This window comes from Eretmochelys imbricata, chromosome 2 (assembly GCF_965152235.1).
Source record: "Eretmochelys imbricata isolate rEreImb1 chromosome 2, rEreImb1.hap1, whole genome shotgun sequence".
NCBI classification, from domain to species: Eukaryota; Metazoa; Chordata; order Testudines; family Cheloniidae; genus Eretmochelys; species Eretmochelys imbricata.
Window position 1 is genome coordinate 95,831,895 of NC_135573.1, and position 25,673 is coordinate 95,857,567.

The 25,673-nt window shown below is 42.5% G+C and overlaps 1 protein-coding gene across 3 annotated transcripts in view; it reads right to left on the minus strand.

Annotated features, from left to right (window-relative positions):
* The window catches only part of TMX3 (thioredoxin related transmembrane protein 3), a 62,409-nt gene extending 50,021 nt beyond the window's left edge, over positions 1-12,388 (minus strand). For 2 of the 3 annotated variants that reach the window (XM_077810481.1, XM_077810483.1), the window contains exons 1-4: positions 12,270-12,388; positions 10,830-10,884; positions 5,327-5,366; positions 3,321-3,444 (exon numbers count right to left, since the gene is read on the minus strand). In XM_077810481.1, the coding sequence (XP_077666607.1) occupies positions 3,321-3,444; positions 5,327-5,366; positions 10,830-10,884; positions 12,270-12,312 (262 nt within the window). In that variant the 5' untranslated portion in view covers positions 12,313-12,388. Of the gene's footprint in view, positions 1-3,320; positions 3,445-5,326; positions 5,367-10,829; positions 10,885-11,945; positions 12,000-12,269 lie in introns of those variants that run through there. The other variant, XM_077810482.1, reaches the window with a different exon arrangement.
* Positions 12,389-25,673: the final 13,285 nt, after the last annotated feature.

Genomic DNA, 25,673 nt, shown 5'->3' on the forward strand with positions numbered 1-25,673 from the left:
GCTGACTCACATGGGACAGGGGAACCACAATTTTCCATCCAAACAATGTTACCTCAAGAAATTAGCAAATCAGCAGCAAAAATAACATTATCAAAAATGCTGGTGTTAACTCGGCTCCTAGTCCCATTTTCAAAAGAGGCTTAGGCCTTAAGGAACAGATTTTCCATGGTATATAGACACCTAAAGATACATGCTACAAAGGAAGGGATCCATCTGAGCTGGAGAAAAATTCCTTCCAAAGCTCACATAGGGCAATAAGTTAGACCCTGAGCATGTGAGCAAGAACTAGTCAGCCAAGCACCTGAGGGAGAGAATGCTCGGTGCCACCTCAGAGCCTTGGTCCTCCCACCCTCATCATCCCATTTAATTGCTTAGAAACACTTGAAAATCCAGCTTGGTGCCTATCTGCATCTTCAGGCACCTAAATATCTTGGTAAATCCTGACATTACAGCCTAAATTTCCTTGAAAACAGGATTTAGGAGATTAAGGCACACAGGCGCTCTTGAAAATCTTACCTCAAATCCCTATTCATCTGTTAAATTACTGCAGCTGGTAAACCCAGAAGTCTTTCAGAATCTAAACAGAGGTTTACATCATTCTAAGACAGCCAGAGATGATTCCTGCAAAGGACCTGGTGTGTTTGCTTGTGGTAGGGCTGTTATTTCAAGACCTTTTTCACCATAAGGATAATGAGTTGTTGAGAGGTGAAGCTGAAAATTGTAGTCCTCTGTCCCTTTACCCCAACTATAAAACCTGCAAAATGAACTGTGGTTCTACATGCAAGGTAGGATAGTATTGCAAAGTCAAAGTTTTGAGATACTGGTTGTAAGGAGTGTTTTGTTTAAGTGTCCATAGCAGTTAATTTGTGTAACACTCTATGCTGTTGGAGTGCTTACCAAAACTGCATTAACTGATCAAGAGCAACATACTTGTAAAATGAATGAATAAACCCAGAAGCTCTTGAGTAGGAGGTTTCTCGCTAGTTTTCAGCTGATCTCCTATCCCCCTCTCCCCGCAAGATTAATTTTCAGTTTCTACATGACCTGGTGGAGACATACAGCAATGCTAAAAGATTTTCCACATCCCTATTGATTGTGGACTCATTGTGATGCACTAACATCCCCTTCTCCATTGTGGAAAAAGAGCCCTATCCCCTATTTGACCTAGTCTTAGTATGTCAATGTACAAATGGTGTTATAGCCAGCCCCCTAGGTGCAGGCAGCCATGCACGATGTGTGAGGGAGTTTTATTTGGCATATGCAAAAAGGGACTTCAAAGTCAGAATCCTATTAAGACTCATGGCAACTGATCCAAGAGTCTGTGTATTTATCCATTAATCCCCTATGTTGTACAACTGAGTGTGACAGAAGCTTTCTGCTCAGTACTAGCTAAACACTATATACCCCTTAACACAAGTTGCTGCTTATGTTTTCTTCTTGTGAGGACACATCTGATGTTCTCTCTCCTCCAATGCTGCATCATTTCCCTCTGTTCACTGGCTTGTGCACAGCCATCCACTTCTAAAAAACTACCCAAGCTTCCTGTGAGCCAGACTACCCCCTTCATCTGTATAGTTTAGAATGGCTTGCAACATCAGTTATTACCAAGAAGATCCCCAATTATCCTCTTTCCTAGCAAAGAGATTCTCCTAAAAACAATTTAGGACACTGGTGAACTTCACTGATGTGTTTCATGTCTGTACAATGTCCACTTTAAGCAACCAAAGAAGTTACCAATTTTCAAACTAAGCCCCGGCAAGATTTTGAGGCATTAACTCCAAATGCCACAACTGTTTGACTAAGAATGGGAACTGAACTGCAACCTCGCTAGTGCTGGACAAAAATTCCGATGTCCCCCTTCAGAAATGGTCTGGAAACACCTCTCCTACAGGTATAATAAATTAAAATGCAGTGAAAACAAGAGAACTGAAGGATGAAAGAACTGCTTAAGCCCCAATCCTACACTGGACTCCTAACAGGCATATGCACTTCAGGATGGGAACTCTTATTCAGATGGCCTAGTAGGCAGAGCGCTTGACTGGGAATCAAGAGAGCTGTGTTACATTCCCAACTGCCACTAGCCAACTGGGTGACCTTGATCAAGGCACTTCACCTCTCTCTGCCTCCATTTCCCTCTCTATAAAACAGGGATAATGATGCCTTCTTCCTTTATAATGTGCTGTAAGAACTACTGATCAGTATGATATGGTCATACATGGTCTAACATAATAAGAATCATGACTGGGACTCTTGGGAATTATCACAGTACAAAACCAACCAATATTACATTTTCAACTTAAAAACAGTCACATTTCCATTTGAAAACATTGTACAATAATCCAGGGTTAGAAAAAACATTTTTGTTCATTTGGTTACACTCTGTATTTGATGGCACTTTGCACAGTTTCAATTTTCATCGTCTGCTGCACTATCTGTCACAAGTACAAGCAGAATGATATCATCTTCACGCACAGCCCTAGGGAAGCTCTCCTGCACACTCTTCCATAGGCCTTGCAAGAGTATATTTACAGTAAGTGTACCAGCATAGCTAAAAGTGAAATCAGAATAGGCAAGTGTGTGCACAGAGAGGAAGGGGAGCCCTAGGACATCTGGGGCTATTACCATCTGGCACGCCCAAAATGACACTTTTAAATATAACAGGAAAACAAAATACAAATATTTTTTCTTAACCGTTTTTTACAATCAGAAGATGGATTTTTTTAAGTTAATCAATTTCAAATATTGAAGATAACAGTGTCTTTTTAAGAGAAGGCTTAATGAGAAGGTGGACAGAAATCTGCTGTCCAGTGAGGCAATGATTTCAACAAGATGTGTGTAATTCCTTAAGGATTGACCATGAGAAAGCACTTTACAATTCTGAAAGTGCAAGTAGATCTATTTGGTCTAGTAACAGTAAAGTAAGGAACCTAAAACAGACAAGTTGTATCTTATTATGGTGGGCGCTGTAAATCAGATCAAGCACCTTAAAAAGAAATTAAAGAAACTTGTACCAAAGATAGCACTTTTCAGGGCCCTATCTTCTATGAGGTTACTCCTCTCTTCTTATTTGTTTTAAGTGTATAAGGATCTGAGGTTTTGGTTGAAGAGGTAAATCATAGCAGCATGAGTTGAAAAGTCACTAACAGTGGGATACGATACAGTCACGTCTTCGATACTTACTGCTACACTTAGCCAGCAGATCCTTCAAGACAAATCCGTTTGTTTATATGATATAGTCTTTTTTTAATAGTAATCCTTCTGGCTGTTTCATTTTCAAAACTAGTTGACAATGAAACTATGCCTACACAACACATACTTACTAGAATAGGAAGTCGCATCCATCTTCCCAACTTTTACTGGAGACCCACTGCTTCTTATCTCTATACCAACTTCATTCCACACAGGCTCCAATTTCTTGCAATGGCCACACCAAGGTGCATAGAACTGAAAACAAGTCAGAAGGGTGGCATTAAACAGAATCAGTGAACTCTACATAAACATGGAACTCTCAAGCCACACATTTGGAAAACCAACAAAAGCTGCCAAACAGATAAAAACCTGCTAGTAATTTATATTTCTCTTCAATGCAGTGCTCTTGTCTATGAAAAGCCACAGGACAGAAGCAGACTATGCAATCTTATCTTCTAAAAAAAGTGTACCTGGAGGGGGAAAAAATGCATCACCTTGATATAGTATTTGATGGGGGACTAGACTGATATCAGTATAAAGGAATTTAAGCTTATATAAGGTAAGTTTAATTTATTTGCCATCTCTATCGCCTGCCAGATAAGCCTGTTTGGACGAAATCTCAAAACAAGAAGCAGATTACCATGACTTCAGATTTCAAAAGGAAGGAGGGTGTTGAACACAAGTGAGCACATATCCTGTAACCATAAACATTTATGTTATAATATTTGCATTTAGTAGTGTGTAGTAGTTGCACAATCACTAACAGTACCACCAAATGGTTAGGCGGGAATTTGGCAGAGCACCTGCCCTTTGAAAGCACAGTCCAGTTCTTCTGTGTCCCTGCCCCAGTGATTTCCAGTCCTTCCCTTTAGCACAGAAACTTTGTTGAGGTTGGGTCCTTGAATAGTCAAGGCCTCTTCCAGACGGTGTCTCATCTAGGTGAAGACTCCTGGGATGGTAATGTCCTTTCGGAGTGGGTAGGGGAGCCAGGTCCATCTCTCCACTGTGCTGTTCCAGGGCATAGTGGTAGGCAGCTACACTTGACACCTCGGGATGCTAGACCGCTGCCAGCCCCCCCCCGCCCCCCGACCACTTCCTACCCAGTCTACTTTTGTTTCCTAAATAACTCACTATAGTCAAGTCTCTGGCCTGCAATCTCAGTTGCCTGCCTCTCCTCCATGAGTTTGCACAGGCCTACGTTGCCAGATCCCAGGGAATGAGCTCCTGGGCATTATTTTCCCTTCAAAGCAGCCCTCTGCTTCCTCCGTCTGAACTGCTCTGCTCTCCTTTTTAGAGCACTGCCTCCAGTTTTTACAAGCTTAGCAGGTATGACTGAGCGGGACTGCCTGGGCCCAGAGCTGTTCCTTAACCCCTTGCTCTCCAGTTTGTATATCCCATCACATAGTGCGAACCAACTCCTATTTCCTTCAGAGCCAGGATGCAGCTGGACGAATTTCTTCCATCCTCCTACCTACCAAGGACTTAATCCTACACTCACTGAAGTCAGTGCTGAAGGATCACGGGCCCAGGAAATTGATTTTCCAGTTGAGAAGGGGGTTGGTTTTGCCTTTGTGGAAGTTTCTGATTCAGAAGATACTATATATAATTTGCCACTTTTTTCTCAACAAATATGGTTAATATGAGCTATTTGGCAAATGTATTCAGTTGCACAAACCTTACTTTGAATTCAATTTTCTGTTCTACACCTAGTCTTAGAACTAGAGAATACTGAACATAACACTTTCCAAGTATATTAGACAGTGAAATAAATTATTTTGAACAATGAACATGATACAAGAGCTAAAATCTGAAGTATACACATTAGCACATACAGCTATGGGTTAGTTTTCCTCTTTAAAAAAAAGTTGCTCCAATATCAAATTACTTTATAAATGCAAGGCAAAACAGTAAGTGCTTAATGCAAGCAGACCAATTCCTGGACCATCCTGTACACAGCAAACAGCTTATCCATCCTACCAGCAGATGGAACATAACAAATCGTTTTTCACCACGATACAGAAAAACTCTGATTTCAAATTGTGTAGTATATACTGGTTCTTTTATTTTTCAAACGAAACTAATGGAAAGCTGTTAAGTTTCAACAAAGTATGAATCTTAATACTTCTCACATACTCACATCTACAAGCCAAATGTCATCTTTACGATTGTCTTTAAACCTAGAAAAGAAAAGCACAGCTTGTGACATGTCTATACACAGGCACACAAATACACTATTTGTTTCTGAAGGAGGGGTATATTGGGACCTGGTTAAAAAAAAAAAGGAAGAGAAGATCAAAGCAAAAATATGGCAGGCATATTAAGCCCATCAGCATTTTACTATTAAAATTCCTTGTGTATTTCACACTGTAGTGTATTGTATTAGTCCAGCAACACCCATTGCCTCCAGTAAAAAAAAAAAAAAAAATCCCAGAACTACTGAAGTAAGGGTAAATGACAATAAGAAAAAATGGTTAAGATAGCAAACAATACTAATCTATATTTTCTGGCTTTATTTAATGTTAGAGTAACGACTGACAAGATAACAAACTGACTAGTTTTAACAGTATTGCAGAGTTTGCATTAAGTTGAATGTGAATTGGAAGTCTATGACATAGCTACCAGGGAAGTCCTTATGAAATACACATTATAATGATTATAATAGGTTTAAGAGAAGTACCTAACAAGATGAATTTTGTATGTATTTATGAGTCTATTTTGCTTGTCACTGCAATTAGATGACAATGAGAGCACTTACTGGAAAGTTATTTGTGAACAGACTACAGTTTATGATAGTGAGGATCTAATAGCAATCAGATCCAAAGGTAACAACATTCATGCATTGCATAGGCTTCCCTACTGAAGTCTGCCAACACATCTCAGTTTTAGTTAGTAATGCCCTTGCTACCACAGCTCCAAGCTTCTCCCAAGGAAAGATCACTAAATGCATCTAGGTGTGTAAAACACATTTGTTCTATGGCTTGTGTTAGGCAGTAAGTCAGACCAGATGAGTAAAATCTGAGTCATAATGATCATTGTAATGGACAGATCACAGGCCTGGAAGCGACACATTTAGGACCTAACTGGCGCAAGAAAACAAGGGATGAACTTGGTTAAATGCAAGTAAGTTGAGATTTTCTGATGGCTGTAGGCAAGCAATATGAGACCACCACAGTTACATATGACCTAGAACATGGTTTTATCTCATACACCTACAGAGGAGGTTGAGCTACCTAACTCACTAGATTTCCCTCCTTTCACCTTTTAGTTTTAAATAATCAAAAGAAACCTTAAAAGCAAGTTTTAAGAAGTTAACTAAATGCTTGGAGGGGAAAAGAAAAGATTTACAATTTGCTTGCTGAAGTGTTAACAATACAAGTACTATCTTTTAACTATATTTTGTCACAGCCATGTTATGGCTGAAATGCTTTATTTAGCCCTCTGCTCCGAGGTACTAGAGCAAATGCATGCTCAAATGTCTGGAGGGGACTGGGTGAATTTAGTACAACCTGTTCAAACAGTTTGTTGAAAGAACCAAACATGAAACAAAGATGATGATGACGACTGTCGAAAGACTATCTGAAATACCTGATTATGTTAAAGAAACTATACAAAATGTTTGCAGGTTTTTTTAGCCACACATGCCTTATCTACTTATTTTACTGAAAATCAATTTTACTGTTGTTTGCACTGCAGAGCTAAAGAAAGATATAAGTGGATTCTATTGTCCCTTGTGCATTAAATATATGTTGGCAACCTCTAATTATGAAATCTTAAACATTGGTGATGATGCAAGAAGAAGAAATCAACAGTTTGATTTTCAGATCCCAGGTTCTGTTTGCAGTTAGAATATATCCTCTGCAACTTGTAATCTGAAAATATGACAAAGAACCCATCCCTGCCACCTCCAAAGCAACTACAGACATTTTTCATATATATGTTACTTATGCAACCAAAGCATTCTGCTTCTAGCTCATATAGAATATTAAGGCACACAGTCAAAGATGTGAATAAAAACCAGCGGATGGCAGGGCACAAAAATCAAGAAAGTGGACAGGAACAGGATGCAATGCAATAAGCAAGTTTAATTTCCCATTCAGACCTTGGACTGCTACCCTCACACATTTTTTTTTCTTTTTTAAGTACCGAATAACATCTTCACAAGAGGCTAAAGAGACAAGAAATTTCAAAGATATATTATAAATCATTTTAACCTATGTTACTATTCGCACTATTTATGCCATATTACTTTTTTCATTTCTCTCAAGTTGACCTGAAAAGAGCTCTGTGTAAGCTCAAAACAGAGTCTCTCTCTCACCAATAGAAGCTGGTCCAAAAAAAAGGTACTGCGTCACCCACCTCCTCACTCTATAAAGGAAGTCAAGTCAGTTTCTCATTCAAGCTCTTAATGCTACACTATCTGAAGGGACGTGTTTGTTGAGAACAATTGATACTGATAGAACCTAAACCAGTATGTCAAATTAAGCTTCTATAAAGCTTGTTTACACAAAATTTAAATTTTAAACCGAATTTAAGTGTCCTTTTTTTTACTAAGAGATGGACTGGCAAAAATATAAGAGCTGAAGACTTATATTTTGATATTCTTATCTTTGTCAGTTTTACATTATTTAAACTTAATTTAGTTTAAATTTCTAAGAAAGAATCACATAATATAAACTCCCCCTTGCCAAAGATACCTTTTATAAATGTGTATGAAATTTGAAAATGCATTTTATGGAGTCCTTGGTAGAATTTATGGTCGATATTTTAAATTCATATTGTCTCTTGTGTTAGACTAAATTCCTGTGAGATAGTGCACATTCTCTGTAGCAGGTAGCAATTTTTCAACATTAGTATTATTGACTGTTACTTCCAACATTAAACCTTATAAATCCCTAGTAAATACTATTATAAAGCAGTGAGTGCCTGAATTAGGCAAAAGCAAAATATTATTTTAACCCAATGTAAAAAGTATTTCAAACTTTTTAAAAAGCCTTAATTATGAAGCATCTACATATGTGTTCCTGACCTGACACATAATAAACCAAATTTGAGCCCAGAGATAAATTTTTACAACCAAATTATAATACTGTATTTTCAGGACCATGTAAATATCAACATAGCATTATATAGGGTCATGAATAACTCCATAATACCGAATTAAAGTTGTCATAGGACAGACGGCTGGATGTAAATCAAGCAGGAAAAGTAGCATGTGCTACAGCCTGGTAATTTACTAATCTACAGCAGGGTCGGGCTAACCTTTTGGCCTGAGGGCCACATCTGGGTATGGAAATTGTATGATGGGCAATGAATGCGTATGAAATTGGGGGCTGGGGTGTGGGAGGGGGTGAGGGTTCCAGCTGGGGGTGCGAGCTCTGGGGTGGGGCCAGAAATGAGGCACTCGAGGGCTGGATTAAAAGGTCTGACAGGCAGGATGCGGCCCCCCAGGCTGTAATTTGCCCACCCCTGATCTACAGACAACTGATAAATGTATATAATAGAGAATCTAATATAGATAACAGGGATTGGGGAAATGGAGGTTACTGACATGCACATTTACAGAACTTCCTACAGATGCTGTTTTTAGGCCACATGTACCTGTTTTTGAATACAAAATTCTTCCATCTTCAGCTAAGTAGTTTATCAGCAGATACCGCTTTTTAAGGAACTAGTACACTGAAGCAGAGTGATCTAATAGACAGAGTCTAGAGACCTAGTTTCTATTCCCACCTCTGCCACTGGCTTGCTGTGTCATTTCACCTTTCTGTTTCCCCTACCATCCTTTTTCTCTCTCCTATAATTAGGTTGTAAGCTCTTTGGGATAAGGACTTATTATTACCATGTGTTTGTATAATGCCTGGCTACCAAAATGGGACCTTGTCATAAATATAAAGGGAAGGGTAAACCCCACTGAAATCCCTCCTGGCCAGGGGAAAGCTCCTCTCACCTGTAAAGGGTTAAGAAGCTAAAGGTAACCTCGCTGGCACCTGACCAAAATGACCAATGAGGAGACAAGATACTTTCAAAAGCTGGGAGGAGGGAGAGAAACAAAGGGTCTGTGTGTCTATCTATAGTCTGTCTTGGCCGGGGATAGACCAGGAATGGAGTCTTAGAACTTTTAGTAAGTAATCTAGCTAGGTACGTGTTAGATTATGATTTCTTTAAATGGCTGAGAAAAGAACTGTGCTGAATAGAATAACTATTTCTGTCTGTGCATCTTTTTTGTAACTTAAGGTTTTGCCTAGAGGGGTTCTCTATGTTTTTGAATCTAATTACCCTGTAAGGTATCTACCGTCCTGATTTTACAGGGGGGATTTCTTTATTTCTATTTACTTCTATTTTTATTAAAAGTCTTCTTGTAAGAAAACTGAATGCTTTTTCATTGTTCTCAGATCCAAGGGTTTGGGTCTGTGGTCACCTATGCAAATTGGTGAGGCTTTTTATCCAACATTTCCCAGGAAAGGGGGGGTGCAAGTGTTGGGAGGATTGTTCATTGTTCTTAAGATCCAAGGGTCTGGGTCTGTAGTCACCTAGGCAAATTGGTGAGGCTTTTTACCAAACCTTGTCCAGGAAGTGGGGTGCAAGGTTTTGGGAAGTAATTTGGGGGGAAAGACGCGTCCAAAAAGCTCTTCCCCAGTAACCAGTATTAGTTTGGTATTGGTAGCGGCCAATCCAAGGACAAAGGGTGGAATATTTTGTACCTTGGGGAAGTTTTGACCTAAGCTGGTAAAGATAAGCTTAGGAGGTTTTTCATGCAGGTCCCCACATCTGTACCCTAGAGTTCAGCGTGGGGGAGGAACCTTGACAGACCTCTATGAACTAATATAATTCAAATCAATAAAAACAATGCAAAGCTTTCACCCATATTCTACTTTCATAAATCTTTGCTGTATGTGCACTAGTACCTGCTGCTGGACTTTTGACAAACTGAAAATGTTTACCCTTCATACCTTCCAGTTATTTATATGCAGATGTGCCACAGATTTGTGGCCCTATACCAGCACTTGTTTGATAAAGAACCACAGCACACACATTTGGACAACTCAAGCTTATTAAATTAAGTTTCCAAGGGCACTGAACTAGAAGTTGTCCACACTTACAAATACAGATATTTGCACAATTCACTGAAGGCTTGCAGATACTGTAGGAAACTTCTACTAAACACATAGAAACCGAGCAGTGCTTTCCTTTAACAGATGTTTTACAAAAATTCTCTAGCTATGAAAATGTGCTTCTTCCTCACTAAAACCCTTGACCAGATTTGAACGTACTACCATAGTTAGAAACACGGGAGGAAAAAAACATATTTATTACTGTGTCTATTTAGTCTCTTATTCTTCAGTCTTCCAAAATGGTGATCCCTATTCACAGCCTCTTAAAACAACACGCAGCCTTTGCAAAACTAAGCCATGCTCATTGTGCTTCAACTTACTAGTTATGAGGTACTATTTATACAGACCACATCCTTTTCTTTCATGCATTTCACGGTTGCTGCTAGAGAAAGAAACAACACTTATTCACCATTTTCGGCAGAGTAATACCACAACGCACTAAAGCAAGAAAGGAGCAGAACCTCCAGGAAAACAAACAAAGAAATACCTAGGCAACATTTCATGTGACAATAAAAGAGGAGTACTTACGAGTCATCTAAGTCTTCCACAAAAGCTGCATCTAAAGTCAAGACAAGTGCAGCAGCTACCAGAAAAAAGGGGAGGGGGCAGGAAAAGGAGTAAGTAGGTTGCAGGACAGGCTAATGGCATTTACTCTGATTAATTCATTGTCACTACTGTCCCCTCCAATCGATCCCTTCACCCCTTCCGCTTTATCATAGGGACGCACTGCAGGCACCTCTAATGTGCCCCATACTTATGGAAATAATCTAGTGAAGTATTTTTCAAAGTTCGGGTCATGACCCAGTACCGGGTCATGGCATATAAGGAACTGGGTCGCCTTGCTCAGCACTCAGGGACACTAGCAGCTCTGGTCTGCACCACCGACCAGGACATTAAACGTCCCGTTGGCGGTGCTTCCCAGCTAAGGAAGGCTAGTGCCTACCTGTTCCAACACCACGCTGCACCCCGGAAGTGGCTAGTAGCGGGTCCGGATTCTAGGCAGGGTGGCCATGGGCTCCGCAAGCGGCTCTGCACAGCTCTCGCCTGCCCCGAGCACCGGCTCCGTGCTGCCATTGGCCTTTAAGCGAGAGCCATGCAGAACTGCTTGCGTACCTCCGCCTAGGAGCCGGACCTGCTGCTGGCTGCTTCCAGGGTACAGTACGATTTGCGGTGCCAGGACTGGCAGGAAGCCTGCCTCTGCACCCTAACTTCGCCGCTGACCAGGAGTCACCAGAGGTAAGCCTGCACCCCAGCCCTGAGCCCCCCCATCCCGAACCCGGAAGCCCTCCCTGCACCCTGGCCCCATCCTAGAGTCTGCACCCCAAGGCCAGAGCCCTGACCCCTCCCACATCCTAACTCTCTGCCCCATCCCTCAGCCCCCTCCAAACCTTGAGCCCCTCCTGCACCCCAAATCCCTCATCCCAGGCCCCAGCCCAGAGCCCCCTCCCACACTCTGAACCCCTCATTCCCAGCCCCACCCCGCAGCCCTCACTCCAACCCCTATAAGGAAATCAGAAATAACCAAGTAACCTCCCACACCCCAAACCCCTCAACCCCAGCTCTGTTGGGTCAGGGACATCAACAGTTTTCTTCAACTGGGTCCCCAGAAAAAAAGGTTGAAAACCACTGAGCTAGTGAATTTACCCCGTCTGCTTTGCATCATGCTTGGTCCGACCACTCTTATTCGGAGGGTCTTTGCCCCGTCTCGTCCCCCTCCCCGCAACAGACCCACAACCCGATTCTCTCCCCTCTCATCCCTCAGCCTTCCCGCCTGCAAGGAGCTCTGGGGCAATGACTCCTACCCCCAAACAATCCTCTCTCCCCCCCGCCCCCGCCCCCGCCGCCTTCCTAACATCCGCTCCCGCAAAGACCCTCCCACCACGGCCCAGCCACGAGCTCCCCGCGCGCGCATCCCCCTGCCCCCGCCGGCGGGCCGCGGCGCGGGGAATGACGCGCCCCCGGGTTTACCTGCTGCCCAGATGAGCCGGCGCCGCCCGCTCGCCGCGGCCATGTTGACAGGAGGACTCGGGAAGGCAGCACAACTTCCGGCCGGCAGGGGAAACCACAGCGCACGCGGCGCCCTGGCAGACGCCCCCCGCGCAAGCGCAGAAAGAACGGCGGGGGAGGGGTAAGGGAAAGAGAGGCGGCGGTCAGGACCTCCGGCCACGCCCCCGCAGAGACCGTTCCACTCCGAACGCCCAGCGCGAGCCGGTTCTGCCGGCTGCTGCGCTCTTCTCGGTGCGCGGGCTCCCGGCCAGCCGGCTTGGGGGTGGGGGGCGGGGCAGAGCAGAGACACCCCCACTCCCACTCCCACCCCCACCCCCACCCAGCGTTGGGACCGCCTAATGGCAGTGGGCGCTAGTCGCCAAAATCATGCGCACGCCGCTAACGTGAGGCCCGGCTGGGGCAACGCACGCAGCTGAGAGCGGACTCCTCGCCCCGTGCCGAGCCGCGCTCCGGCTCAGCAAGGACTAAACCATCCCTTCCCCGTACTGCTGCCCGTGAGCGCTCCCCTTTCTGCATTGCGCCGCTGCTGGGGCTCAGGGTCACAGGCACTCTGGGTTCCCACTGCACCCCCGACTGTTTGTCAGATTGTGCCGGCAGCACCCCTGCTCACGGCTGTGCTGGTTTGGTTTTAGACACCGCAGTGGAGTTGGTATTAGTTTAAAAAATCCACTTTTCACTGAGACTTCTTTAAAAAGAAAAGTCAGAACCCACGATGGGCAGGCCAGTCCGAGAAAGGAGATGAAACGTTTCTGTCTGAGAGAGCAAGGGTGCCCAACTTTACAGGGCAAAGGGGGCTCCAGCAAAAAATGGGAAGCTGCTGTACAGCAGTTCTCTAACTGTGGGTGTTGAGACCCTGTTTTAATGGGGTCACCAGGGCCGCTGTTAGATTCACTGGGGCCCAGGGCTGAAGCCGCCCCCAAGTGACATAAGTTGCACCCAGGTGTGGAGAGCTTCTCCCACCGACATAGCTCTGGCTGCTTGCTGGGGCTGGTTTAATTAAGTAAAGGCGAGAGCTCTCTCCCCCATGGGCTTAGGGTGGCTACAATAGAGAGCAGACAGCGGCGCAGCCACATCTGTGCACTTGCACTGCTGTAAACGCTCTAGAGGGTGGACTTACTCTGGTAAGTATCTATGCTACAGCTGTGGGGTCGCAGCTGTACTGCTGCAGCGCGAACATAAGAGCGGCCATACTGGGTCAGCCCAAAGGTCCATCTAGCCCAGTATCCTGTCTTCCGACAGCGGCCAATGCCAGGTGCCCCAGAGGGAATGAACAGAACACGTAGTCATCGAGTGATCCATCTCCTGTCGCCCATTCCCAGCTTCTGGCAAACAGCCTAAGTCTTTGTAGTTCTGGGCCTTGTTTAACAATTCCAACAACAGTTCACAAACCAGAGGAAAATATAGCTTGCTCTCTTATTTATCCTGGAATATTAACAGGAGTAAAAAGCAGGAAACTTACTGTCATTACATAGAGAACAGCATATGCTCTGCTAGATATAAATTCGGCTCAGGTTACTTCCTCTCTAGACTGCCTCCAGGGTTCCTGTTGGACAGCATAACAACACATTGTCCCTTTTCAGGGCAGATATAATCATGATCTAGCTCTAATGTGCATGAGGATTAGAGCATGGATAATCCATTGGTGATCTTATTATGCTAATCATCATCGCATTGCTAATTTGTACTCTTCCCCTCACTGCCTTCTTCTAAGCAGCTGTTGTGTCATCTTTTATTGAGTTTGTAAGCTTTTTGAGTAAGGGACCATCTTTTCACTGTATATATGTTCAGAGTTCCTATCACAATAGGGTCCTCTTCCCTGATTGGGGCTTCTAGGTGATAAATAATAAATCATATTTCCCTACAGAATCATTTTTGACCCTAACTCTGTTTTACAATTAGTCCCCTTCTGAATACAAGTAATAACTTCTGTTCCTGTTTTCTTTGTAAAATATAAATATTAGCATATTATTATTCATGAAAGTTCCCCATAAATTATTCAATCACACCATATTGATTGTGTTCATTTCTAATTTGAGGATTATTAATTATTATTATTATTACCAGCCTTACAAATTTAAATTAAGATATGAGCTGGGTTCTTTTCTTTTCATGCATCACCATCAGTTATAAAGGGCCAAATAAACCATCAGTGACACTTGTTCAACCCTCATTGTCTTTAATGGATTTCCACAGATATAACCAAATGGAACTTAATAAACAGGGTCTGCAGACCACTTTTCCGGAGGCCTAATTTAATAACTACTGTCCATCTCTCCGAAAAGCACCTTTTGTCCTCTCCCCTAAGGTTCAGAGTGCCACAGTCTGTGACCTGTCGTTCAATTCCTAGGCTCACTCGCCTGCAACCTCTCCCATTAAGTCTAGGGTTTCAAAGCCCAGCTGGAGAGTGCATCCTGGAAGACGCCTTCTTCTCAGGGAGTTCTCAAAAATAGATATGTAACTCAAAACACACAGGCATACAACATATACTATGTGCCTTCCTTCATCCTAATGAGTCAAGCTCAAATCCAAAATGTAATTCAAACATGGGGGGGAGTTGTTTGTTTATGCATTTATTTATTAGTTAAACAAACAGATCTTTTGCAACAAAAAAATTTGTAAAATCCTTACAAACAATTTACAAACAACAGACAGAATTCAAGTGTGGTGTAGTTTTGGGTAAAACATTTAACTCAGATCTAGGAGACAGATTAAGACCTACATTTTCTAAGCACTAATTATGAATGCCTTGGTTTGGAGGGTCCAGCTTGGGATGTCTCGGGCCTGATTTTCAGGGGTACTGAGCATCTGAAACCATCATTAACTTAAACTGGAGTTGTTGGGTGCTCATAACTTCAAAGAGCTTTTTGCGCATTACTGAAGCTACAGAAATCGTATTCTTCCAGTTTTAATGTTATTGTTGCGTTTTACATTCAGAGCCAAATTCTGCTTCTGCAATCATGAACGCTTGGTCTTCTTTCAACACAAGGGGCTTGTCAAGGTTCCTTCCCCCCTCTGAACTCTAGGGTACAGATGTGGGAACCTGCATGAAAGACCCCCTAAGCTTATTCTTACCAGCTTAGGTTAAAAACTTCCCCAAGGTACAAACTTTGCCTTGCCTTGAACCGTATGCTGTCACCAACAAGCGTCTTACACAAAGACCAGGGAAAGAGCCCACTTGGAGACGTCTTTCCCTCAAAATATCCCCCCAAGCCCTACACCCACTTTCCTGGGGAAGGCTTAATAAGAATCCTCACCAATTTGTACAAGTGAACACAAACCCAAACCCTTGGATCTTAAGAACAATGAAAAAGCAATCAGGTTCTTAGAAGAAGAATTTTAATTAAAGAAAAGGTAAAAGAATCACCTCTGTAAAATCAGGATGGTAAATACCTTACAGGGTAATCAGATTCAAAACATAGAGAATCCCTCTAGGCAAAACCTTAAGTTACAAAAGACACAAAAATAGGAATATACATTCCATCCAGCACAGCTTATTTTACCAGCCATTAAACAAAAGGAAATCTAACGCATTTCTAGGTAGATTACTTACTAACTAACAGTTGTAAGGCTACGTTCCTGATCTGTTCCCGGCAAAAGCATCACACAGACGGTCAGACCCTTTGTTCCCCCCCATCCAGATTTGAAAGTATCTGGTCTCCTCATTGGTCATTTTGGTCAGGTGCCAGCCAGGTTATCTTAGCTTTTTAACCCCTTACAGGTGAAAGGGTTTTGCCTCTGGCCAGGAGGGATCTTATAGCACTGTATACAGAAAGGTGGTTACCCTTCCCTTTATATTTATGACAGGAGCCTTTTGTATTTGTTCTAAGAATAAGGAATTTGTCTTTTTCTTTCTTTTGTGTAGCTTTCTGTCTGCTCATCTAGGATCTCAGATTGAATATCTCTCATAGAATCCAGTTCTGAAAATACTTAAGCATGGGTGTAACTTTATCTGGATAACCTTTGTCCACACATTTGTTGACCTCCTGAAAGAATTTTAATAGTTTGAGGCATGATTTATCTTTACAAAAGCCAACAAAAGTGTTGGCTCTTCCTTAACAAATCATGTTCATCTTTGTAGCTGATAATTCTGTTCTTTACTGTAGTTTCAACCAATTTGCCTGGTACTCAAGTTAGGCTTACTAGCCTGTATTTGCCTCTGGAGCCTTTTTTAAAAATTGGCATTACAACAATTCCTCAGATTTGTCAGCTAAAAAGAATGGCTCAAGTTTGGGAATCTCCCTCATATCTTCTGCAGAGAAGACCGATGCAAAGAATTAATTTAGCTTCCCCACAATGGCCTTGTCTTCCTTGCGTGCTCCACTGTTCCCTCTAAACTGTGCGCGTGTGCACGCGCACACAGATCCTAAACCCCACACACACGGCGAAACACCACGCGCACAAAAATTTGCACAGAAGAAAATTTTGCGCACACGGCCTTGTCAAAAATTAGAGGGAACATTGGCATGCTTCTTTAGTGCCTTGATCATTCAGTGGCACCACTGATTGTTTGGCAGGGCTCCTGTTTCTGATGGACTTAAAAAAAAATTGCCATTAGTTTTTGTGCCTTTAAGTGGTTGCTCTTCAAATTTTCTGTTGGCCTCCTTCATTATAATTTTGCACTTGACTTGTCAGAGTTTATGCTCCTTTCTGTTTTCCTCAGCAGGATTTGACTTCCAATGTTTAAAGGATGCCTTTTTGCCTCTAACTGCCTCTTTGTCTTTGTTGGTTAAACATAGTGGCATTTTTTTAGTCCTCATGCTATTTGTTTATTTATTTGGAGTATACATTTAATTTGAGACTCTAAGGTGTTTTTAAAAAGTTTCTATGCAGCTTGAAGGCTTTTACGCTTGTGACTGTTCCTTTTAATTTCCATTTAATTAGCTTCCTTACTTTTGTATAGTTCCCCTTTTTGAAGTTTTGTGGTGGGCTTCTTTGGTATTTTCCCCTGCACAAGGATGTTAAATTTAATGACATTATGGTTTCTATTACCAAGAGATTCAGCTATACTCACCATTTGGACCAGATCTTTTGCACCACTTAGAACTATATCAAGAATTGTCTCTACCCTTTTGTGGGTTACAGGACTAGCTGCTTCAAGAAGCAATCATTAATGGTGTCTGAGAATTTTGTGTCTGCATCCAATCCCGAGGTGACACATACCCAGTCCATATGGGGATAGTTGAAATCCCTCATTATTATTGAATTTTCTGTGTTTATAGTCTCTTTAACCTCCTGGAGCATTTCATAATCACCATCACCATCCTGCTTAGGTGGCTAGTAATATATTCCTACTGCTATACTCTTATTATTCAAGTATGGAATTTCTATCCATAGAGATTCCTTGGTACAATTTGTAGTATTGTAACTGAGAGCAGAATCTGGTCCATTTCTCTTCTGTTGACATTTTATCTCTCTTTATAACATAAAAGTTTAAGCTGTTTTAATTGGCAAGCCTTTTTATATTACTTCTTCATTCCTTATACTAAAGGGACATCTTGTGGCCATTGGGTATATTTACAAAATGTCATCTTCCTTTTTCCTTTTGTGTTTCCATTGTTAAAGATTCCTTTACCACTGATAAAGTATCACTCATGTTTTATGCTCTCGAAAATATACTCTATAATTATAATACTTGAAACTTATATGCAGAGTCTTTTGATACCATCAAGCATGCAATGGATATTGATGCTCTTACTTTTGTTCATGAATTAAATGTTTTCTCTCACTTCCTTTCTCCTCAAAAAGAAAAAAAAAAAGAAAAGAAAGAAAGGAAGAGAAGTGGACATTTTTAGAACTGGCTAAATATAGTGAAAATAGTTTTTCAACATGTCATGCAACATTTGTCATTAGTTTGTTTGCATGTATTTTTACATCTCCAAGTTTCTGATTTTTCTTAAGTTTAATAAACTGGAAATCATTTGTAGTGAAGTGATCCAAAAAAACCCAGTTTTGTACACATATCTACACACATGAAATGCCAAAAGATCAAGATTTGCACTTGATAATTTTTAAAGGAAAAGGGTGTCAGACTTTCTAAAGCTCACCTTGCCTACACGAATAAGAACAAGGTTAGGGGACAAAAAGTCCTGCTTTATATTCACTGCTATCATAAAAGGGCTTCGATAACAAAGTGCACTTATTTAGCCCTTTATAAGCATTATTTAATTATACCTTACAAAAACCCTAGGAAGTAAGTAAATATAATTGCAGAAAGATGAGAGAGAGATATTAAATGTCATGCTCAAAGACACACAGCAACCCAGTGTCAAAACCAGGATTGGAACCAAAGTCTCCTAACCCTTAGTTTAACAGTTAATTGACTAGATTACAAGGTCAGGCAGGTAGGCAATTTAGCTTTTCTGTACCTCAGGTTTTCCAAGTGTAAAATGTGCCATTGCTATTTACCAGAGAAGCTCTGAAAATATACTGATTTAAGATGCCTGGAGCAGTATGTTGGTAAGTATAATCCCTAACTCAGTAAGGTGAAGTGAGAGGCCAAGGCAGTCAGCAACCAGCACTACAAAGTTAGGTTGATGCAAGGCAGTTTTTGTCAAACTAGTTGTGTAAATTTGACTCCTGCCAATGTAAGTGCCCTGTTACACAGACTTGGTAACACCACTTCCCTAAGCGGCATAGAGCCAAGGTCAATGTACTTAGATTGATGCAGTGTGAGTGTCGACACTGCATTACTTACATCAACCGCTACTGTCTTCCAGCAGCTGTCCCACAGTGCCCCACACTGACCACTCTGGTCACCATTGTGATCTTCGCTGCCCAAGGATGATGGAGACTGGAAGCATTCTGCTCTCCTAAAAAGCCCTGCAATTTTTTGAAATTCCTTTTACTGATTGCCTGGCTTGGCGAGCACACCTAGCCGCTCTCCATTGTTCGGTGCAACTGCCCAGCTGAGTACGCTGGCTACACGCTCCAGGCATGCTTGTGCCTGGAGTAGACGGGAGATATTGGATCTCCGGGGTCTGTGGGGAGAAAAGGGTGTGCAGGCACAGCTCCAAACCAGCTGTAGAAAGATGTATCTAGTAGCAGATTGCTCGGGGGAAGTAGGAGAAGGGCTATAACAGGTACCAGCAGCAGTGCGGTGTGAAAGCTAAGGAGCTGCAGCAGGCATACCTGAAGGCAAGGGAGGCCAACAATTGACCTCATGCCGAGCCACAGACCTACCACTTTTACGAAGAGCAGCATGTCATGTTCACTGGAGATCCCATAACCACCCCCAACAGCACTGAAGTAGAGGAGTCTGAGTCATAGGCCCCTGCTGTGAACAGCAAAGAGAAGGAGGTTGTGGACAAGGAAAAGGAGGAGGAGTATGGGGTCAGGCAACTGAGGGATTCAGCTGTGTAATGAGCTAGGACCTGTTTTTGATTCCACCACAATCCAGCCAGTCCTGCCAATCAAGTGTGGGTCAGCCCGATGCATGGGAAGGAACCTTGGGTAAGTATATAGTTTAATTTTAAATAAGAGAGATGCCCCCATCCTAAGTATGAGGACACATCTTTTGATTTATGAATTTACTCATGCTAGAGGAGGTAATGGTATCTACTTTTAATTTCCCTTATGAGTTAGGTGCGGGGGAGGGAGGAGGGGAATATAGAGCAGTTTCTGGAGAGATAGCGATGAAACTTCCATGGAGGTACTCTGCAATCCTCTGCTGAAGGTTTCTAGGGAAGGCTGCCTTATTTCTTCCGCCACAGTAGAACACTTTCCCACCTCACTCAACAAAAATTTCAGCAGGCACCACTGCAGTACACAGGCTGGCAGCATGAGGGAAACCAACAGCAGCTGTGCTCTCTGAATTTGTTACCCTCACGAGTGAGATATCAGCCAAAATCACCATCGCCTGTGGAAAATGATGCCAGTATTCAGTGCCATTGCTCTGTACTACTAGACATAGGCACCGACTTCTACTTGTGCTGGTGGGTGCTTGACGCCCCACCTCTGTTTCCTGTCCCGCCCCGTCTCCACCCCTGCCCCACCCCCATTCCAACCCCTTCCCCAAAGTCCCCACCCCAACTCCACCCCGTCCCTGCCCCTATTTTGACTCCTTCCCCAAATACCTGCCCTGGCCCCACCTCTTCCCCGGGTGCACCACGTTCCTGCTCCTGCCTGCTCCCTCCCGGAGCTTGCTATGCCGCCAAACATCCGTTTGGCAGCAGCAAGCTGTTTGGCAGCAGCAAGGTAGGCGGAGGAGCAGGGACATGGCATGCTCAGGGGAGGAGGTGGAGCAGGAGGTGAGGCGGGGAGGGGAGCTTGGCTGCCAGTGGGTGCAGAGCTCCCACTAATTTTTCCCCGTGGGTGCTCCAGCCCCGGAGCACCCATGGAGTCGGCACCTATACTACCAGAAACATGCAACTGAGCTATTCCCTCCCTATTTCCCCAACCCACAATGAAACACACTCACCATGGCTGGTGCTCTGACTAGCACCGTGCACAAGCACTCCTAAGCAGAAGTGGGAATGTAGTACTTAAAACTTTTGGGGAGCAACGGGAGTGAATTCAGCATCTTAAGTTTTGCTTTCCAGAGTGAATACACTGACAATGGTACCTCTGTTTGTTGTATCTTCAGCTGCTACCATTGTGACGTTCAGGGTCTCTCCCTGTACACTCATGGAATGCCTGAGCCAGATAAGGAGTTGAAAGAAGAGGACTCAGGATGACATGTTCCAGGGAATCCAGCCAGCCAGTGCTGCATCGGAGAGTGAGCACAGGATGAACATTGCCGACAGCCCGGAGAAGGATAGAATGGAGAGGAGAAAGGAAAATGCAGGGTGGGATGTGCGGGAGGAGTTGCTTGCACTTCTCAGACAGCAGACAGAGATGCTGAAGACTCTGGTGGACCTGCAGGTACAACAGTCCCAGGCTCACCACCCCCTGCAGCCCATTGACAACTCAATATAGGGAGGTCCTATGCCATTCCAGGCAGCATCTGGGACCATTGACCACTACCACCCCACCCCAGGGGACATTAACCACCACTCACAGCATCACATACACCAACCATGATTTTCACAGGTCAGTGAATGTGTAACTGAAATGGACATGAATGTTCTTTCCCCTTCATAAGTTCTTTTCCCTTAATTTGTTAAGTTTTATTAAGTTCTAACTGTATTTGGTTTTGAATTGCCTGTGGGTTTTTTTGCACAGATTTTGTTACAAAATAAAATTCTATTATTTGAAACATAATTCATCTTTATTAGTTCACAACGTATGCTGGCTGGTGCGCAGCAGTTCTAAAAGCAACCAATTACATGTTAATACAGAGTATCACACAACTCATAGGATCATTCCCAAACAAAATTGATAGGCACATTAACAATGTCGTATTCCTACATTTATAGCAATGATCACACAATTCATACTGGGCCACAAAAGAGCAACGCCTGGTAGAGCACATTACTGCAACACACAAATACTCTGCTTCACTATTAAAAGGGTCTTTCAAAGCCTTCCTGAGCTGTTTAGGTCCACATTGAGCTCTTCTAATAACCCTTGTGTCTGGCTCTTCAAATTCAGCACACATCCACCCTACTTCCCCCTCCACCCTGGTGGAAAGTTTCCTCCCTTTTCTTCATATATATTATGCAGGACACAGCAGACAGCTAGAACCAGCTAGATATTTTTCTCACTGACATCCAATTATGTCAGTAAAGAATACCAGCATCCCTTCAAATGACCAAAAGCACATTCAGCTGTCCTTCTGCTCCTGCTGATCCAGTAGATGAAGTGTTCCTTGGTGCTGTTGAGGTGGTAAGTGTATGGCTTCATGAGCCAGTGGAGCACGGAATAGGTTAGGTTGCCCAATATCACTACTGGCATTTCAACACTGCCAATGGTAATCTGCCGGTTGGGAAAGGAAGTTTCTGCTTGCAGCTTTCTGAACAGTCCTGTGTACTTAAAGATGCGAGTGTCCGGCACTTTCCCTGACAAGCCCACACTGATGTTGGTGATCCACCAGTGCTTGGATAGGTGTGAATAGAAAAGTAGCCCTTTTTCTTGATGTATACGGTCTGGTGACAAAATAGAGATGTGTGTGCCATTTGTCACTCCACCGTAGTTTGGGAACCCCATGGCTACAAAGTTATTCATTATGTCCTGCACATTTCTGAAAGTCACAGTCCTACGTAGAAGGAAGCAATTAATGGCACGACACACTTGCATGACAGTGGCCCCGGTGGTGGATTTCCTGACTCCAAATTGATTCCCAACTGACTGGTAGCAATCTGGTATTGCAAGTTTCCACAGTGCAATCGCCACTTGCTTCTCCACTGTCATTGCAGCTCTCATTTTGGTGTCCCTGCACTGGAGGGCTGTAGCAAGTTCAGCACACAGATCCCGGAATGTTGCTTGCACATCTGAAAGTTCTGCAGCCACTCCTTGCCATACCAAAGCTGTATTATGATGCAATCTCACCAGTCAGTGCTTGTTTCTTGGGCCCAGAAGCGGCACACCAACATCTGCAGTTGCTCCGTGAATGCCACCAACAACCTTGAATTGGTTCTTGCTATGTGCCACAGCAATCTGTGCTCCAAGGAATTGTCATATTCCCCACATCTGTTCCTGTGGCTCTGCAAATACTGCAGGATTGTGGGCCCTGTACTTGCAATGCTCATGACAGTAGTGCAGAGCTGTGTTGGCTCCATGTTTCTGTCAGAGATGCTTCTGACAGGAAAGAGTGCCGTGTGCATTTTGAAAAAAAAAAGGCACCAAAATTATGGGATACAGACGACATTATGAGATGCATACTGTTGCAAACCAGAAAGTTGACCCCATGCTTTCAGTTCCTGTGTGATTCGTTTCAGCCCCACCATGCATTGCCAAAACTTCCCAAAAGATGGTGGGTAGTTGCACAGTGGGATATCTACCCGTGGTGCACTGCACTCTGTATCATTATAAGCGCTCCTTGGGAGTCCACACACTGCAACACAAGGCGCCAAGAATGCACAGGCACAAGCAATTTACTGACTGCAGCAGGTGTATGCTGATATAACTTGAGTTAACATAACTTTGTAGTGTAGTCGTGGCCTCAGTGGTTACAGTCAGTGCACAGCCAAGATTTAACCTGCTCTCAGGGCACAGCCAAGATTTTATATGCTCTCACCACCTTACTCCACTCAAAAGGGAGAGAGGCACATTCTACATTTCTGGGTGGCCCTCAAAGGTATGTCCATGTAGCTTGCAGCTCTCTACAGTAGTGCAACCTAGAGATTGAATACAGGAGCAAAGTATATCAATGCTATAAAAACTTTAAAAATTATCAGAATACTTGTGTTCTACATTGGTGTGTCAAATTATATCTCTGATTTTATTTAAACTTCTTTTTAATTTTAGTGGGATAAATCATTCTTCACTTCTTGTCCTGAGTTCTTGTGTATTTTGCTGGCACTGGAATAATCACTCATCATTCCATATGGCACGGCCCACATGGCTGAACATTAGTGGTAGGCAAAATGACACTTCTGCACTGTACTGTAAAACCTTCAATTAAAAACTTGAATGCATTATTCTTGTTGAGAATTTGAACACACGTCATGGCAATCAAAGTTAGGGGGCCCAATACTTATTTCATTTATACTTGGATCAATGAAATTATCAGTGTAGTTATCCATTGTAAATTAGAAAAGCATAAGGGCCATGATTCTCATAGCAGCGATCACTCAGCACCCCGATCATATGTAATATGTACGTTTAAACATACAGTTGAAATAAATGCTCTGAACACATTTATCTTCATATTCTCACATGATGAAAGACTCACATATTGAAGAAATGCTCACGCATATTTTTGAGCTCTGCATCCTGGTACATTTTCAGTCATTCAATGGAAAAGTAATCAGCATTGCACAGGCAAAATCTGATCTAGTGAAAGAGAGGTGAAAACTCTGTCTCCCATTGTATCATCCAAATGATGAAAAACCCATCCACCCTTTTAATCTTTCATACATATTTTAAGTGCTGAATATTTGTACTTTATATGGCTCTCAAGCAATTAAAAAAATTGATTGTGATTAATCATGTGATTAATCACTCTGTTAATAATAGAATACCATTTAAATATTTTTGGATGTTTTTACATTTTCAAATATATTTATTTCAGTTACAACACAGAATACAAAGTGTACAGTGTTCATTTTATATTTATTTTTATTACAAATATTTGCACTGTAAAAAAAAATATTTTTCAATTCACCTCATAGAAGTACTGTAGTGTAATCTCTTTATCATGAAAGTTGAATTTACAAATGTAGAATTATATACCAAAAAACCCCAAACTGCATTCAAAAATAAAACAATGTAAAACTTTAGAGCCTACAACTCCACTCAGTCCTACTTCTTGCTCAGCCAATTGCTCAGACAAACAAGTTTGTTTACATTTGCAGGAGATAATGCTGCCTGCTTCTTGTTTACAATGTCAGCTGAAAGTGAGAATAGGCATTCGCATGGCACTGGTATAGCCAGCTTCACAAGATATTTACGTGCCAGATGCTCTAAAGTTTCATATGTCCCTTCATGCTTCAACCACCATTCCAGAGGATGTTCATCCATGCCGATGACGGGTTCTGCTCAATAATAATCCAAAGCAGTGAAGACTACACATGTTCATTTTCATCGTCTGAGTCAGATGCCACCAACAGAAGGTTGATTTTCTGTTTTGGTGGTTCGGGTTGTGTAGTTTCTGCATTGGAGTGTTGCTCTTTTAAGACTTCTGGAAGCATGCTCCATACCACATCCCTCTCAGATTTTGGAAGGCACTTCAGATTCTTAAACCTTGGGTTGAGTTCTGTAACTATCTTTAGAAATCTCACATTGGTACCTTCTTTGCATTTTGCCAAATCTGTTGTGAAAGTGTTCTTAAAATGAACAACATGTGCTGGGTCATCATCTGAGACTGCTATAACATGAAATATATGGCAGAATGCAGGTAAAACAGAGCAGGAGACATAAAATTTTCCCCCAAGGAGTTCAGTCAGAAATTTAATTAATGCATTATTTTCTTAATGAGCGTCATCAGCATGGAAGCATGTACTCTGGGATGGTGGCCGAGGCATGAAGAGGCATACAAATGTTTATCATATCTGGCACATAACTTCCTAGCAATGATGGCTAGAACAGTGCTATGCAAACACCTGTTCTCATTTTCAGGTGACATTATACATGAGAAGCGGGCAGCATTATCTCCCATAAATGTAAACAAACTTGTTTGTCTTAGTGATTGGCTAAACAAGAAGTAGGACTGAGTGGACTTGTAGGCTCTAAAGTTTTACATTGTTTTGTTTTTGAGGCTGTTACGTAACAAAAAAAAAATCTCCATTTGTAAATTGCACTTTTACAATAAAGAGATTGCACTATAGG